General features: G+C 47.0%; 1 protein-coding gene across 1 annotated transcript in view; it reads left to right on the top strand.

Moving 5' to 3' along the window:
• NPHS1 (NPHS1 adhesion molecule, nephrin) overlaps positions 1-11,847 on the top strand; it is a 50,494-nt gene extending 38,647 nt beyond the window's left edge. Inside the window, exons 21-30 of the mRNA XM_053398371.1 lie at positions 443-594; positions 720-831; positions 2,111-2,292; positions 3,676-3,732; positions 6,398-6,520; positions 7,330-7,354; positions 8,047-8,137; positions 9,437-9,539; positions 9,975-10,096; positions 11,481-11,847. Coding sequence (XP_053254346.1) covers positions 443-594; positions 720-831; positions 2,111-2,292; positions 3,676-3,732; positions 6,398-6,520; positions 7,330-7,354; positions 8,047-8,137; positions 9,437-9,539; positions 9,975-10,096; positions 11,481-11,609 — 1,096 coding nt within the window. The 3' untranslated portion in view covers positions 11,610-11,847. The remainder of the gene's footprint in view (positions 1-442; positions 595-719; positions 832-2,110; positions 2,293-3,675; positions 3,733-6,397; positions 6,521-7,329; positions 7,355-8,046; positions 8,138-9,436; positions 9,540-9,974; positions 10,097-11,480) is intronic.
• Positions 11,848-13,350: the final 1,503 nt, after the last annotated feature.

Genomic DNA, 13,350 nt, shown 5'->3' with positions numbered 1-13,350 from the left:
CTGGAAAGATTGTCAGTCGGTAGGAGACTGCCTAGCTAGCTCAGTTGCTGGGCATGAGACTCTTAATCTCAGGGTTGTGGGTTTGAGCCCCACGCTAGTCTACCTAAACCACTCCAACTCTATGATTTCTTAAAGGGGTAGCTGAGGAATGGTAGAAGCAGCAGTGACAGAGAGCTGGGTGGGTGGGGAACTTCTCCTGGTCACCTGCAAGACTCACAGAAAACTTGTTGGTGGATGAACAGCAGGTTTGGCAACTCTTGGAAGTCCAGCTGGCAGATTGGATGTCTTGTAAGTAGATATCCCTGGAGAGCCTGGGCACTCACTCGTTGTCAAATTCATGCCTGGAGGACTAGCTGATCCTTGTGGTCCCTTCTAAGTCTACTATTCTAGGATTCTATTATTCTTTTCTACCTGATCTCTTGCCGTCATTACCTTCTTCCAGGTATACTGCGGCTGCAGAACATGAGGGCTCCCTGCACACCGGCACCTTAACCATTGCCAATGTGAGCGCCGTTCTTGACTATGCCACCTTTACCTGCACAGCCAGCAATGAACTGGGCACAGATACCCTTGACATCCAGCTACTTAGTACCAGTAAGGACATATGGGCTGCTAAGATCTAAGCTGTAGACTTGGCTTGTGTATCAACTGAATATGAGGGGCAAAGACTCACTATCCCCTTTTACAAGTTCTTAAACAGTTCATTTCTTTCTCACCAGGCCGCCCTGACCCACCATCAGGGCTAAAGGTTGTAGGTGTTGCCCACAACTGGCTGGCTTTGGAGTGGAGCCCTGGCTTCGACGGAGGGCTTCAGCAAAGCTTTCGTGTCAGGTAGGAGTCATTTGGCAAAAGCCACAAACATTACTCAAATGGGAATCTTTAAAAATGAAACAGGTCCGTTGTTTAAAACAGGGAGCTATGGGAATTGGTTTGGTGAGGAGATCTCCTGGCTCCCTAACAGTTCCAAAGACTCCCTTGTGGATAAGCTTTGGTAAAAAAATATATTAAGCCAAAATGACAGTGTACGCCCTTGCACTATTAGACTAAAAGTAAATATATCTTTGTCTCGCTTCAGAAAGATGACAAAGTCAATCCCAGAGAAGCTTCCTTGGGGAGAGCATTCCACAGTAGCGGGGATACCACAGAAAATGCTCAGTATTGATCCAGAGTAGATTCCAATGTATAGTTAGCAGAGTAACAACTTAAACACGTTGCAGGATTCCCAAAAAATAGACCAGAGGCAATTGTATTTCATCCAGCAGAGCTTTACTGCTACTGAAGGCAAATTAGCATAATGGTCACAAATCCAATACATTCAGGATTGGCACTGTCCATAAGAAATCCAGTTGCAGTAGACTTAAACTTACAATAACTTATATAAGACTAAACCCTAACACTATATACAGAACACCACACCAGAAGGAAGAGAGATAGAAAGAGAAAGTGAAGACCCAGGCTCCTTCTGGCCTATTATTATAGCCAGCATGACCTTGACTGAAAGAGATAACAGAAACAGTGTAAACCAGCTGTACTCAGCTTCCCTGAAGGAATAACCCAAACATCACGAACCTTCTGTTTGCTTCTTTCACACAGAGAAGCTTGAATGAAGTAGAGGAAAGATCTCTACACATCAGATCAATACTTTCTGCACTAAGAAATGCAAACTGACAATTCTCTCATCGCCACCCTCCAAACATCTTTTGGAGGGAGCACATAGAGAAGGGCCTTAAATGTCAACCTCAGGATTAGGTGGTTCATATGGTGAAAAAGTGGTCCTTGAGGTCCCAAGCCATGCAAGGCTTCAGAGGTCAAAAGCAACGCTTTGAGTTGGGTTTGAAACTGATTGGTAGCCAGAACAAGCAAGCCAGAACTGCAACTGTGTGTTCCTCTATCTGTCTGAAAAGCAGAATAACTTACCTGAATATATTTCTTGAACCAAGTACCACCATCAGTTTTACGGTGGGAAGGAGGGAGGAGGCAGTGATGGCCACCAACTCAGATGGCTTTAAAAGAGGCGTCATCCAGCAGGCTAAGCGTATGTTCTTATGGGGATGTTGGACATTAAATGCCATTTCCCACTTGCGCCTCTTTTTCGCCCACTTCCATCCAGGTACCACTGGCCAGCAGCTCCCAGCTTTAGGTATGTGGATGTCTTCCCGCCGCAGTCTCCTGCATTCACCTTGATGGGCCTGCGCCCAAACACCATCTACAATGTCTCTGTCAATGCCCGCAATGCCCTTGGTGAAAGTGACTTTGCTGATGGTGGGGCAGGACTGAGTGTCACCACTACAGGTAAGGAGCACCTAGCTGCTTAGCAAGGATGGAGCCAGCACAAGGGTGTGGCTATTAAAGGTCACATTCAATCACACTTTCAGTGCGTGAGTATACTTGTGTGTAGGCACCTCGTTAGAAGCTTTCATCCATTTAGCAGAGTTTCTGGAAGCAGTGGTCAGCAACTGAAGCTACACCTGGAGAAGAATCACTCAGAGACGCCGTAAAACTCAGTCAAGTGATTTATTGCTTGATTGGTCATAAACGCATCACGGGAGCACTGTTTACAATCATTATAGCAACAGCTGTAATGTTTCAGTCCCTCTTTCTCTTTAGCAACGATGTAGGCAGACACAGTCTATCGGCAGTCATGACGCAGCTGCTTGCAGACAGCACTTGTTGGTCAGTCGTCTGCAAAAAGTGAAAACGGAAGTCCTCCTTTTATCGGCACTTCCAGCTGAAGCTGCGCATGCTCTGAGTGCCACTCCCACTTTCTGGATGAATGACTCCCTAACAGTGGCCTGCACTTCAAGAAGCAATAGGCAGTGCTGTGTAGCAGACTGAGCATTGCATTTGAACCGGAGAGATCCAGGTTCAAATCTCTGTCCAGTGATCAATTTCTGACCTTGTGCCAGTTGTTCTTTCAATCTTGCCTGCCTCTTGTGGTTGCTGTGAGGATAACAGAATGGGAAGGGGTGGAGAGGGAGTCAGGTAAACTACTCTGAGTTCCTAAAGGAAAGTAAGGTAAAGGTAAAGGGACTCCTGGCCATTAGGTCCAGTTGCGGATGACTCGGGTTGCGGTGCTCATCTTGCTTTATGGGCCGAGGGAGCCGGCGTACAGCTTCCGGGCCATGTGGCCAGCATGACTAAGCCGCTTCTGGTGAACCAGAGCAGCGCACGGAAACACCATTTACCTTCCCGCTGGAGTGGTATCTATTTATCTATTTGCACTTTGACGTGCTTTCGAACTGCTAGGTTTGCAGGAGCTGTGACCGAGCAACGGGAGCTCACCCTGTTGCGGGGATTCGAACCACCGACCTTTTGATCATCAAGCCCTAGTCTCTGTGGTTTAACCCATAGCACCACCTGCATCCCTACAGGAAAGTATAAGCAAGTAATAAGTGAGAAACAGAGTGGCAAAATGATCCTGGATTAACTGTTATGCTAAGCATGCTGTAGAGCTGGGTTATAACAGAAGAGCGGGTTAGCAGTGACTCAAGTACTGGAAAGTGGCAGATTTCTGTGATTTCAATTCTTTTTTCCTGGAGGTATGGGATTTTGCTTACCCTTCCTGACCCAGCCTATAGCATCACATTGATATGACCATCCTTGTATTAGTCCCGTTCTAATGCTATCAGAATCTGGATGCTATGTTCCATCGTGGTTTAATGTGTTCTCTTCTAGGGAGTGAGGAAGAAACAATTGACAGAGAACCCAAAACGCCATCTCTACCTGAACCAGGTACAAAAATGTTAACAACTAGTAGAGTTGAAATCCATGTTGTTGAGGGAGCCATTTCCTGCTTTGGCCCTCTCTGCCTTGATGCTCTGTTGCAGTCAGGGCTGAATGTATGGCTAGATCAGCTGGTTAGAGTTTGGTGCTGGTAAATGCCAAGGTTGCAGGTTCAATCCCCGTAAGGGACAGCTGCATCTTCCTGCATTGCAGGGGGTTGGACTGGATGATCCTCAGGGAACCTTCCACCTCTGGTTATCTATTAATAATTGCTGAATTGCTCAAGTCAAAATGTCGGTGTGTGATACAGCAGTCAGTATCCCAACAACCACTGTGTTCCTTAAAACAGCAACAGATGCAAACCTATGTTTCTAGTCTACAGAGATAGGTTTGCTGTACAATGGTAATACAGTGGTACCTCTGGTTACGTACTTAATTCGTTATGGAGGTCCGTACTTAACCTGAAACTGTTCTTAACCTGAAGCACCACTTTAGCTAATGGGGCCTCCCACTGATGCCATGCCCCGGAGCACGATTTCTGTTCTCATCCTGAAGCAAAGTTCTTAACCCGAGGTAATATTTCTGGGTTAGCAGAGTCTGTAACCTGAAGCGTATGTAACATGAAGCGTATGTAACCCGAGGTACCACTGTACACAGGAATATTTTGGAATGCAGAGGGAGCCTGAGTGAGAGAAGATGTTAGCAGCTGAAGCCTGAGCCCTGTGATGTCCCCAGTGTTTAGTATAGAAGCAGAACAATAGAAAATTTGCAAAGACACAATGCTGATATTTTTCCAGGTCTTCTCTCTCCCTCTCTCTGCAATTTGGATTTTGCTTTCGGTTTCATTTTGGCACCGAGTACAAACAGCTTTGATTGTCGATTGCATACGGCTTCTGGCACATTTAGTTTATTGCACAATGAATGTGTAAAAGTTTCCATTTGATGTGCACGCTCCATCAATATGCTCGAGGCAGTGAGCCTGTTGCAGGGATATTGCATTTTTCAGGCACTCTTCAATCTTTTATACTGGTTGCTTTTGCCAGATAATGGATCAATGGTTGATCAGAGTCTACTGTGCGGGATGTGGAAATGCAAGTATGTTGGGTAGGTTTGCCAGCGTTTTCAGCAGCACCTGCTCCTCTCCCCCCAGGCAGTCATGGGAACTGTAGACATTAGCAAGTGACAATGCTCCATACTGTGTAAAATGTCACGTGACGATTTCTGTAAGTCACACACAGATTAAAAGCACAGAAGCAGGCCACACCAGACTGTATGGTCAGTTGGCAAACCTCCTCGCTGGCACCAGCAGGAAACTTTTTTAAAATGATAAACCAGTCATTAGTCAATTACCACTAGGAATGGATGAATCTGTCAATTTTGGTTTCTCTCAGTTTCTCATTTTTCTGACCCTAAATGTACTTCTCCACCTTTCTGTAGCCATTTGAGATTTTTCTAAAAAATACTGAATTCCACATAAAAATGTGTAAGGGTTTCAGTGCAGATTTCTCACAGGGTTGCCATATGTCCTCTTTTTCCAGGACATGTCCTCTTTTTTGTGGTTGTGTAAATTGAGAGTCATCATAGCAATCCATAGTTAAAAGTAGAAGATGGCAAATGTGTCCTCTTTTCAGCTCTTCGAAATACGGCAACCCTAGCAAGCATATTACTGTATGCAGTTTTAACCAGCCTACACATCTTTGCAAGTGATTTCCCCCAGCACAATGCATTTTGTATGTGTTTTCATGAATATATGCATTTATATGCACACTTTTCTATAATATATCGTTTTGGTATGTAGACAGTTTCTCACTGAAATGCAAATGAAATCAAAATTCTCTCTCTTCTTCTCTTGTATCACTTAGCGCATTATCATACCACTTTGCAAACCAGTGTAGTTTTAATTTCCCTTAAGGAAAAAAAAAGCTTTTCTTTCAAACCTGTGCCTCTCCCTCTCCTCAGCTGGAGTATATGAGACACTCGGGTTTTGAGGGAAGAGGGGCAGACATCAGGAAGGCTGCAGTAAAACTATTCCTAGGGCCAGCACATGACAATGGGACATCTCTGCCTTCTCCCATCCTGCTCTGTTTCTCATGCCCGAGTAATGTATACCCCGCCCATCTGGCTGGGTTTCCCCAGCCGCTCTGGGCGGCTTCCAACAAAACACCAAAATACAACAACCTATTAAATATTAAAAGCTTCCCTAAACAGGGCTGCCTTTAGATGTCTTCTAAAAGTTTGGTAGTTATTTTCCTCTTTGACATCTGGTGGGAGGGCGTTCCACAGGGTGGGTGCCACTACCGAGAAGGCCCTCTGCCTGGTTCCCTGTAACTTGGCTTCTTGCAGCGAGGGAACCGCCAGAAGGCCCTTGGCGCTGGACCTCAGTGTCCGGGTAGAACGATGGAGGTGGAGTAAAACGATGGAGGTGGTTGCAGTAAAAGGAGGACTGCATGTTTAGGGAAGCTTTTAATGTTTAATAGGTTATTGTATTTTGGTGTTCTGTTGGAAGCCACCCAGAGTGCCTGGAGAAACCCAGCCAGATGGGCAGGGTATAAATATATTATTATTATTATTATTATTATTATTATTATTATTATTATTATTATCATCATGGTGGTGGCGTGGGAGCTGCTTTCCTCTGTGCCCTCACCTTTTAAACTTTTTCATTCTTCCCCAGTGAGCCCTTTGCTGCCTCTTCCTCTTGTTGGGCTCCTCAGCGCTTTAGGGGTTCTTCTGATAGTTTCCAACTTGTCCTTCCTGGGCTGTTTACTCTGCCGGCGACAGGTCCGAACTCTCAAAGGTAAGCAGACCCATAGCTCACTACTTAGGAATGGAGCATGGGGAGGTTCACACTCTCTGCTCTGCATAAGAGCCCTGGAAACACTGGGCACTGAAGGTAAATTCAGAATCATTGGATGGCTCTCCAGTTCTAATAACATGAAAAAGGTTTTTGCTCCCTATCCACATTTTTCACGCCATTGCATAATTTTATACACCGCTATCATGTCCCACCTAAGTGCAAGGAGTGAATCTGTCCACTTCAGGTTCTCCCCATTTCTCATTTTCCTAGTCTTCTGTTCAGGTCTCCCTGTTTTCATATCAGCTTGTGATGTCATTTTAAACCCCAAATGATAATTCGCCAGCATTTTCGTGTGAATTTGTATTAATAGCCACCTGTGTTTATGCACCTTGTTCCTGAGATATACATTTTTTTTGCAAAGGAATTTCCCTTAAAATAATCTATTATTTTCAGGGATATATGCATTGTGCACACACTTTGCATCAGTACTTGCATTTTTCTGCCCATGTCCTGCGTGGTGTATTGCAAAATCCAGTGAATGGTGAATGTCAAAGAATGACTGCATTTTGCTTTGGGATAATTTCAGAAAGTGTGACTTAGTTGGGTTTACCTTTAGATGCAAATTGAATCCAGTTTCCCTCATCCATTTCCCTTATGTGCATTTTCTCTAAACTCACCCCTTTCCCCTTAATGTTGTAACTTTTTCGGACTGGGGAACTGCTCCTTCCACAGTGTTGGACTCCATTGACTCCCACCCACCCACTGCCTGCCTTTTATGACCCTTCTTTTGTTTCTCTCTCTCCTTGCAGTTGATGGAACCCAAGAAGAAGTCAAGTAAGTATTAAGTGGGCAGGAGGGAAGGAGGCCATAGGGGGTCAAAGTGCCCACCACTTTCTCCAGAATTATCTTTTGCACATGAAGCAACTGTGAGACTAGGAGACGCTGCTTAGAACCATCAAGTTGGAAGGGGATGTGGAAGTCATCTAGACTAACCCCATTAAATTCAGGCTCTGCAATGCAGGATGCAACCAGAGCATCTCTGACTGGTGGCTGTCAACCCTCTGCTTTAAATGCCTCCACCACCTCTTGAGTCAGTCTCCACCGTCGAACAGCTCTTCAGGTGAAACCTTTCACAGCAGCACGTCTGGAGGGACAATGCACTGACCAATTTTCTTTCCTGGTTATGTGGCTGTTAAAGGCCCATGAGATCTCCCTCCACCCCCCAAAAAAACCCTTTTAGGCAAAATCAACTGCTAAACCACTAGACACCAGTGCCATAGCCTGAAAAGGCTTATAGGGTACTGAGCGGTAGCTAGCGGCTCAATAAGACTTGGAGGATTGAAGGCGGTGAAACCAATGGTGTGGATCAAGAGCCAATGAGATTTGGAGGTGGAGCTAAGGAGAGGAAGAGCTACCCTCTGGTTTGTTGTAAGTAAGACGGACAGGCAGGGGCTGAATGAGATTAGTGGGGCATTCCCCATTCGCCCTAGTTGACCACGCTCCCCAGAATGTTGTTGCTATTTCAGGGGAAAGGTGAGATTTGGGAACAACTACGCAGTGAGCAAGTGGCTGAAACTTGGCACACGGCCAGCACAGCTGGAGGAGCATAGCTCTGAGGTAAGCACATCTCTCTGGGGCCTGGGAATTGTGGGTACAACATCCAGGTAGCATGTAGGATCAGAAAAAGAACCCAGCCAGGTGTAGTCTTGTGCCTTCAGCAATATCTTCCTTGGCTGATATTATTAGGTGATTTTTTTCATGATACAGAGAATATAGACTGCCTGTTGTGGTCTGCAGATGGTCTGGAGATCCATGGGTGCAGAAGCTGGTACAAAAGGCAGCAACCATGGCAACAAGAGTCCAGGAATACAACAACCACAAAGAAAAATAAATCCATCGGGGTGGGGGTGGGGAACAGCTCTATCCTTTGTTCCCAGTGCTTCTTTTTAAGTTTGCTGTTTTTTCCTCAAGGGAGGCAAACTTGACATTGAGACAAAGGCAACTGGATCTGCTTACTGGTGACACCCATTCAACATCAAGGCTTCAGCCCCCGAAAAAGTAAATGTTGCAGTGTTGTGCAACAAGGTTGTGTTCAATTTTAGTCCTACTTGGAGTAGACGCATTGAAATTAATGGACATGAGTAATGTAGGCCCATTCAATTCAATGGTTCTACCCTTAGCTGGGTACAATTAACAGTCAGTTTTACAGGGACTTCAGAATTCTGCATCAGTCAATCCAATTTCTGTAATAGGGATAATTTACACTAGCCAGTTTAGCACAAATTGTGGGAGGCAATTAAATGTATGAATCTTTGTTACCCACTTGTGTGGGTAAATTTAAAATATTTTACTTACAGATTCAAAGGTCTGTTACCATGTTCCATGCAGCGGCAAAGGAGGACACAGGCAAAATACTGTAGGGTAGAAAATGCAGCAAGATAGTTTCATACTAAACATAGTCATCTCTCAATAGGCCAGCCTTTGCCAACCAGGTGCCCTCCAGATGTTTTGAACTACAACTCCCATCAACCCAAGCCGGCATGGCAGGGCTGGCTGGGGCTGATGGGAGTTGCAGTCCCAAAACATCTACAGAGTATCAGGTTGGCCAAGGCTGTTGTAGACCATGGTTTCCAGACTCTCCATGATGAGGGTCAACCTTCATAGGAGTGCGAGAAATTTGATGTTGCTTTGAAAAAAATATCACAGTAGACCTTAGGATTTTGAGCTGCCAACAAGGGTTCTGATAGATTCCTAGTGAAAAACTGCCTAGTACCTGAGAAGTCCCCTATATGAAAGTTAGATGGCTGGAAGCCGCCAAAGAAGGGACAATGGACAGGGGTCAGTGGACCTGATACAGGCAGTAGATATAGTCCTTTTTCCTGAGAACAGAGCTGGTTGTTTGCTCTCTCTCTGCAGGGCAGCTCTCCCAAGACAACATCAACCAGCTCTGAGGCTACTGCAAGGGGCTGGTCCCAGCCAGGCCACCACACTGACAGCGAGATGGATGCTAGTGTCACAGGTGGGCGGATGCTGACATGTTATTTCACCTCTGCCCGCTTTTCCCTCTAAGCCACAGTACCATAATCTGGAATCGCAGCAAATCCAAATATCAGTGCTCTGTTTCAGCACTAGGGTCACATTCCCATCTGGGCAACTTTCCGTGGGTCCTGTGTCAGTGATGGGAGAAGCAACAGATTTAGTTTCTGCCTTTGTACATTAGGCTACACTCTCTCTCGTCTTCATCCAAACAAGCAAGAGGAACCGCCAGAGTTCAAGGATACATTCCAACCAGGCAAAATGCTCAGGGGGAGAAGCAGGACCACTGAGAGGTGGGGCCTGGGGAGAATTCCAAGGACCAGGCAGAGAGTGGTCCATCCTTGCTCTTGAGGAACAATCTCAGGTCCCTGAAGGCAGGCTTCCTTCATCACTGCAGACCCCGATATTGCACCCACAGGGCTTGGTTCTCCAGGTCAGCACGAGTACGAGGAAGTGAGGCTGCCCCGGCAGTATGAAGAAATGAAGCCTCTGTATGAGAGATGGTACCCTCAGGAGGAACCGTGGATTTATGAGTATGCTGTGAGTACCTGGGGAAGAGGCTTAACGGTGGTGGAAGAGTCACAATGGAGTTTCCTTCTGGACCAAGTCCATAGGACTTGTCCTCTCTTGTCTGTTTCATTGTGAGTCATGGATTCCCTTGTTTCCTCCACCTTCCTCATTTAAAAACAGGACCCAAAAGGAAGTCAGAGAGTGTCCCATCTTAGCCCCATAGTGTATATCATACAGGAAGATAGGAAGATGCTTTGTACTGAGTTAGAGTGTTGTCTACACTGACTGGCAGCAGCTCAGCAGGGTTTCAAGCAGGAGATTCTCCCAGCCCTATCTGGAAATGCCTGGGATTTAATTTGGGACCTTTCTACCAGCAACCAGATTTGCCCAAAGAGAAGAGAGAGTAGACCGGCAGCTGCTGGACTGGTAGAAAAAAGGACTCCACAAACTTTTTTTCAGATTGAAAAACAAGTTCTGGAACATAGAAAGCTGCCTTATACTGAGTCAGGCTAGTACTGCCTACTCTGACAGGCAGTCATTCATCTCAGGCAGAGGTATCTCCCACCACCCCAGGTCCTTTTAGCTGGGATGCCAGGGGTGGAGCCTAGGACCTTCTGCACATAGAACGTGCCCTCTGCCTCTGAGCTATGGCCCTGCCTCCTTAGGAAGCTGCTTCAGACAGAGTCAGACCAATGGTCCATCAACTCAGTATTGTCAGTGCAAGGAATGGGGAGCCTGTGGCCTTCTTGAGGTTGTTGAACTACAGCTCCCACCATCCCTGATAATTGACAATGCCAGCTGGGGCTGATGGGAGTTGCAGTCCAACAGCATCTGGAGGGCCACATGTTCTTGGTCTACACTGACAGTCAGCCACTCTCGAGGCAGGAGTCTTATCTGGGGATAGCTGGGATTAGAATCCTAGAACTGTAGAGCTGGAAGGGACCATGAGGGCCATCTAGTCCAACCCCCTGCAATGCAGGATTCATTCGCCCAATGCGGGGCTCAAACCCACAGCCCTGAGATTAAGAGCCTCACACTCTACCGACTGAGCTATCCATAGGGATATTTTACCTGTTTTCTATTTTAGGATTGAACACACAAAGCAGATGCTCTATGCTCTACCACCATTAAAGGAATGGGGGCTGGGGCTTTGGCCTTGATAGATGAGGCCAGAATCCATTTAGCCCAGCTCTTGTTTGTCAACCTGGGCCAACCAGATGCAGGACATGTAGGCAATGGCCTCCTGCTGTTTGGCCTGCGTGGCTGGTGTTCAGAGGTAGAGTGCTCCCACACATGGCGGCTCCATTTAGTTACAGTGGTGGTGAGTCACTGACACCTCTGGCCTCCACCCATTGTCTCCTGCAATTGGGAAATGGTAGGGAACCTCAGCAGGTCTTTCTTCCCTTATGTCTAGGGTGATTATCAGCGAAGCAGAAAACCAGTGGATGGCTATGCGGAAGTGACACAGGTCTACGACCCTGTGGCAGATTTTCTGCTCCTGGATGGGGAGCTGCCTTTTGAGCAACGAGGGGAGCTGGTCTGAGCAAAAGCTGCAGCAAGGCTGCTTCTGATCCGTCACCCAGGATTCAAATCCTTACTCAGCCATGAAGCTTTGCTGGGTGACGCCTTGGGTCAAGCATTGTCTCTCAGCCTAACCTACCTCGCAGGGTTGTTGTGAGGCTAAAATGAGGAGGGGGGGATAAAGAACCATGCACACCCACTGTGAACTCCGTGGAGGAAAGGTTACAATAAATAAATCTACCATATATTTTTGAAAGTGATTTGTTTGTTCGCTATGAATTTGGACACCTTGGAAGATTGTTGATGTTTAGTCATTTAGTCGTGTCCGACTCTTCGTGACCCCATGGACCAGAGCACACCAGGCACTTCTGTCTTCCACTGCCTCCTGCAGTTTTGTCAAACGCATGCTGGTAGCTTCGAGAACACTGTCCAACCATCTCGTCCTCTGTCGTCCCCTTCTCCTTGTGCCCTCCATCTTTCCCAACATCAGGGTCTTTTCCAGGGAGTCTTCTCTTCTCATGAGGTGGCCAAAGTATTGGCACCTCAGCTTCAGGATCTGTCCTTCCAGTGAGCACTCAGAGCACTCAGATGGAGAGGTTTGATCTTCTTGCAGTCCATGGGACTCTCAAGAGTCTCCTCCAGCACCATAATTCAAAAGCATCAATTCTTCTGTGATCAGCCTTCTTTATGGTCCAGCTCTCATTTCCATACATCACTACTGGGAAAACCATAGCTTTTACTATATGGACCTTTGTTGGCAAGGTGACCTGGAGCAGGAACCAGCAAGCCACTCCAGTATCTCTGCCAAGAAAACTCCATGGACAAAGACAACATTTGAAGATACCGTGACCCAATTTTGGATGACAGCTCTGAGATCGAAGAGCAGCTTTTATCTATGTTTGAATACTATCAGGTGCCATTTTGTATCAAGATGGTGGACTGAAACGGGCGCTGACTTGCGCCCAATATGGAGGGGGCCCAGCATGTGTTGTGTGTGTGTGTGACTGTTGCATTGTCTAGAGGAGGCCACTGCCACCATACCTGACCTGAGGAGAAAAGGTGCTGCCCCACATGTGCCTCCATCTCCCCTACTGCTCCTTGGCTACCACTACCACCTCCTCAGGGACATGCCACCTTCCCTTTCTTCCCCTGGACCTTCCCCCTCTGGCAGCCATGAGGGGGAATGCAGGTGGCAGCAGCGCCACCTCAGCTCTACTCAGCCTCCCCACATCCCAGAGGTACATTTCAGGAGCAGAAAGTCCCACACCCTGACTGCTGCTCTCCAGCGGCAGTGGCTTCCTGCCTGACACAGCCCTTGCCTTGCTAGCAGCCCAAGATGCTCCCTCCACAGACCCTTAGCCTGGCTCCTGGCATTCTTCATTCACGGAGAGCTGCCTCTTCCTCTTCCTCCCTGCGTTTGGCCTCCTCCACCCCCTGAACCTTGAGGGGACCCGGTCCCCTGCCAACAAATATTGAGGGGGCCAAAGACACCTCGGCCCCATAGAGTTGGTGTGCCTGGGACTGACCCATTCAAACCTGCCCTGATTTCAACTGCTGATTTCAAAGCTACACTGCGCTTTTTCTTTCTCCGGGTTCCTGAGAAGCACCAGGTACACGGCTGGTAGCAAAATGAACAAATTATCTGGGGCTTGGCTGCGTGGCATGAAGTCGCTTCTGATAGCAGACCTCAACCCTTCCCTCTCTTGTGTTTCTATTCCCTCTTTTCCTTGGTCGTGGGGCTGAGTGGTCCAAGAATGCTGGCA

The sequence above is a fragment of the Podarcis raffonei genome, chromosome 8 (assembly GCF_027172205.1).
Source record: "Podarcis raffonei isolate rPodRaf1 chromosome 8, rPodRaf1.pri, whole genome shotgun sequence".
NCBI classification, from domain to species: Eukaryota; Metazoa; Chordata; class Lepidosauria; order Squamata; family Lacertidae; genus Podarcis; species Podarcis raffonei.
This window is presented reverse-complemented; position numbering and strand designations above follow the sequence as displayed.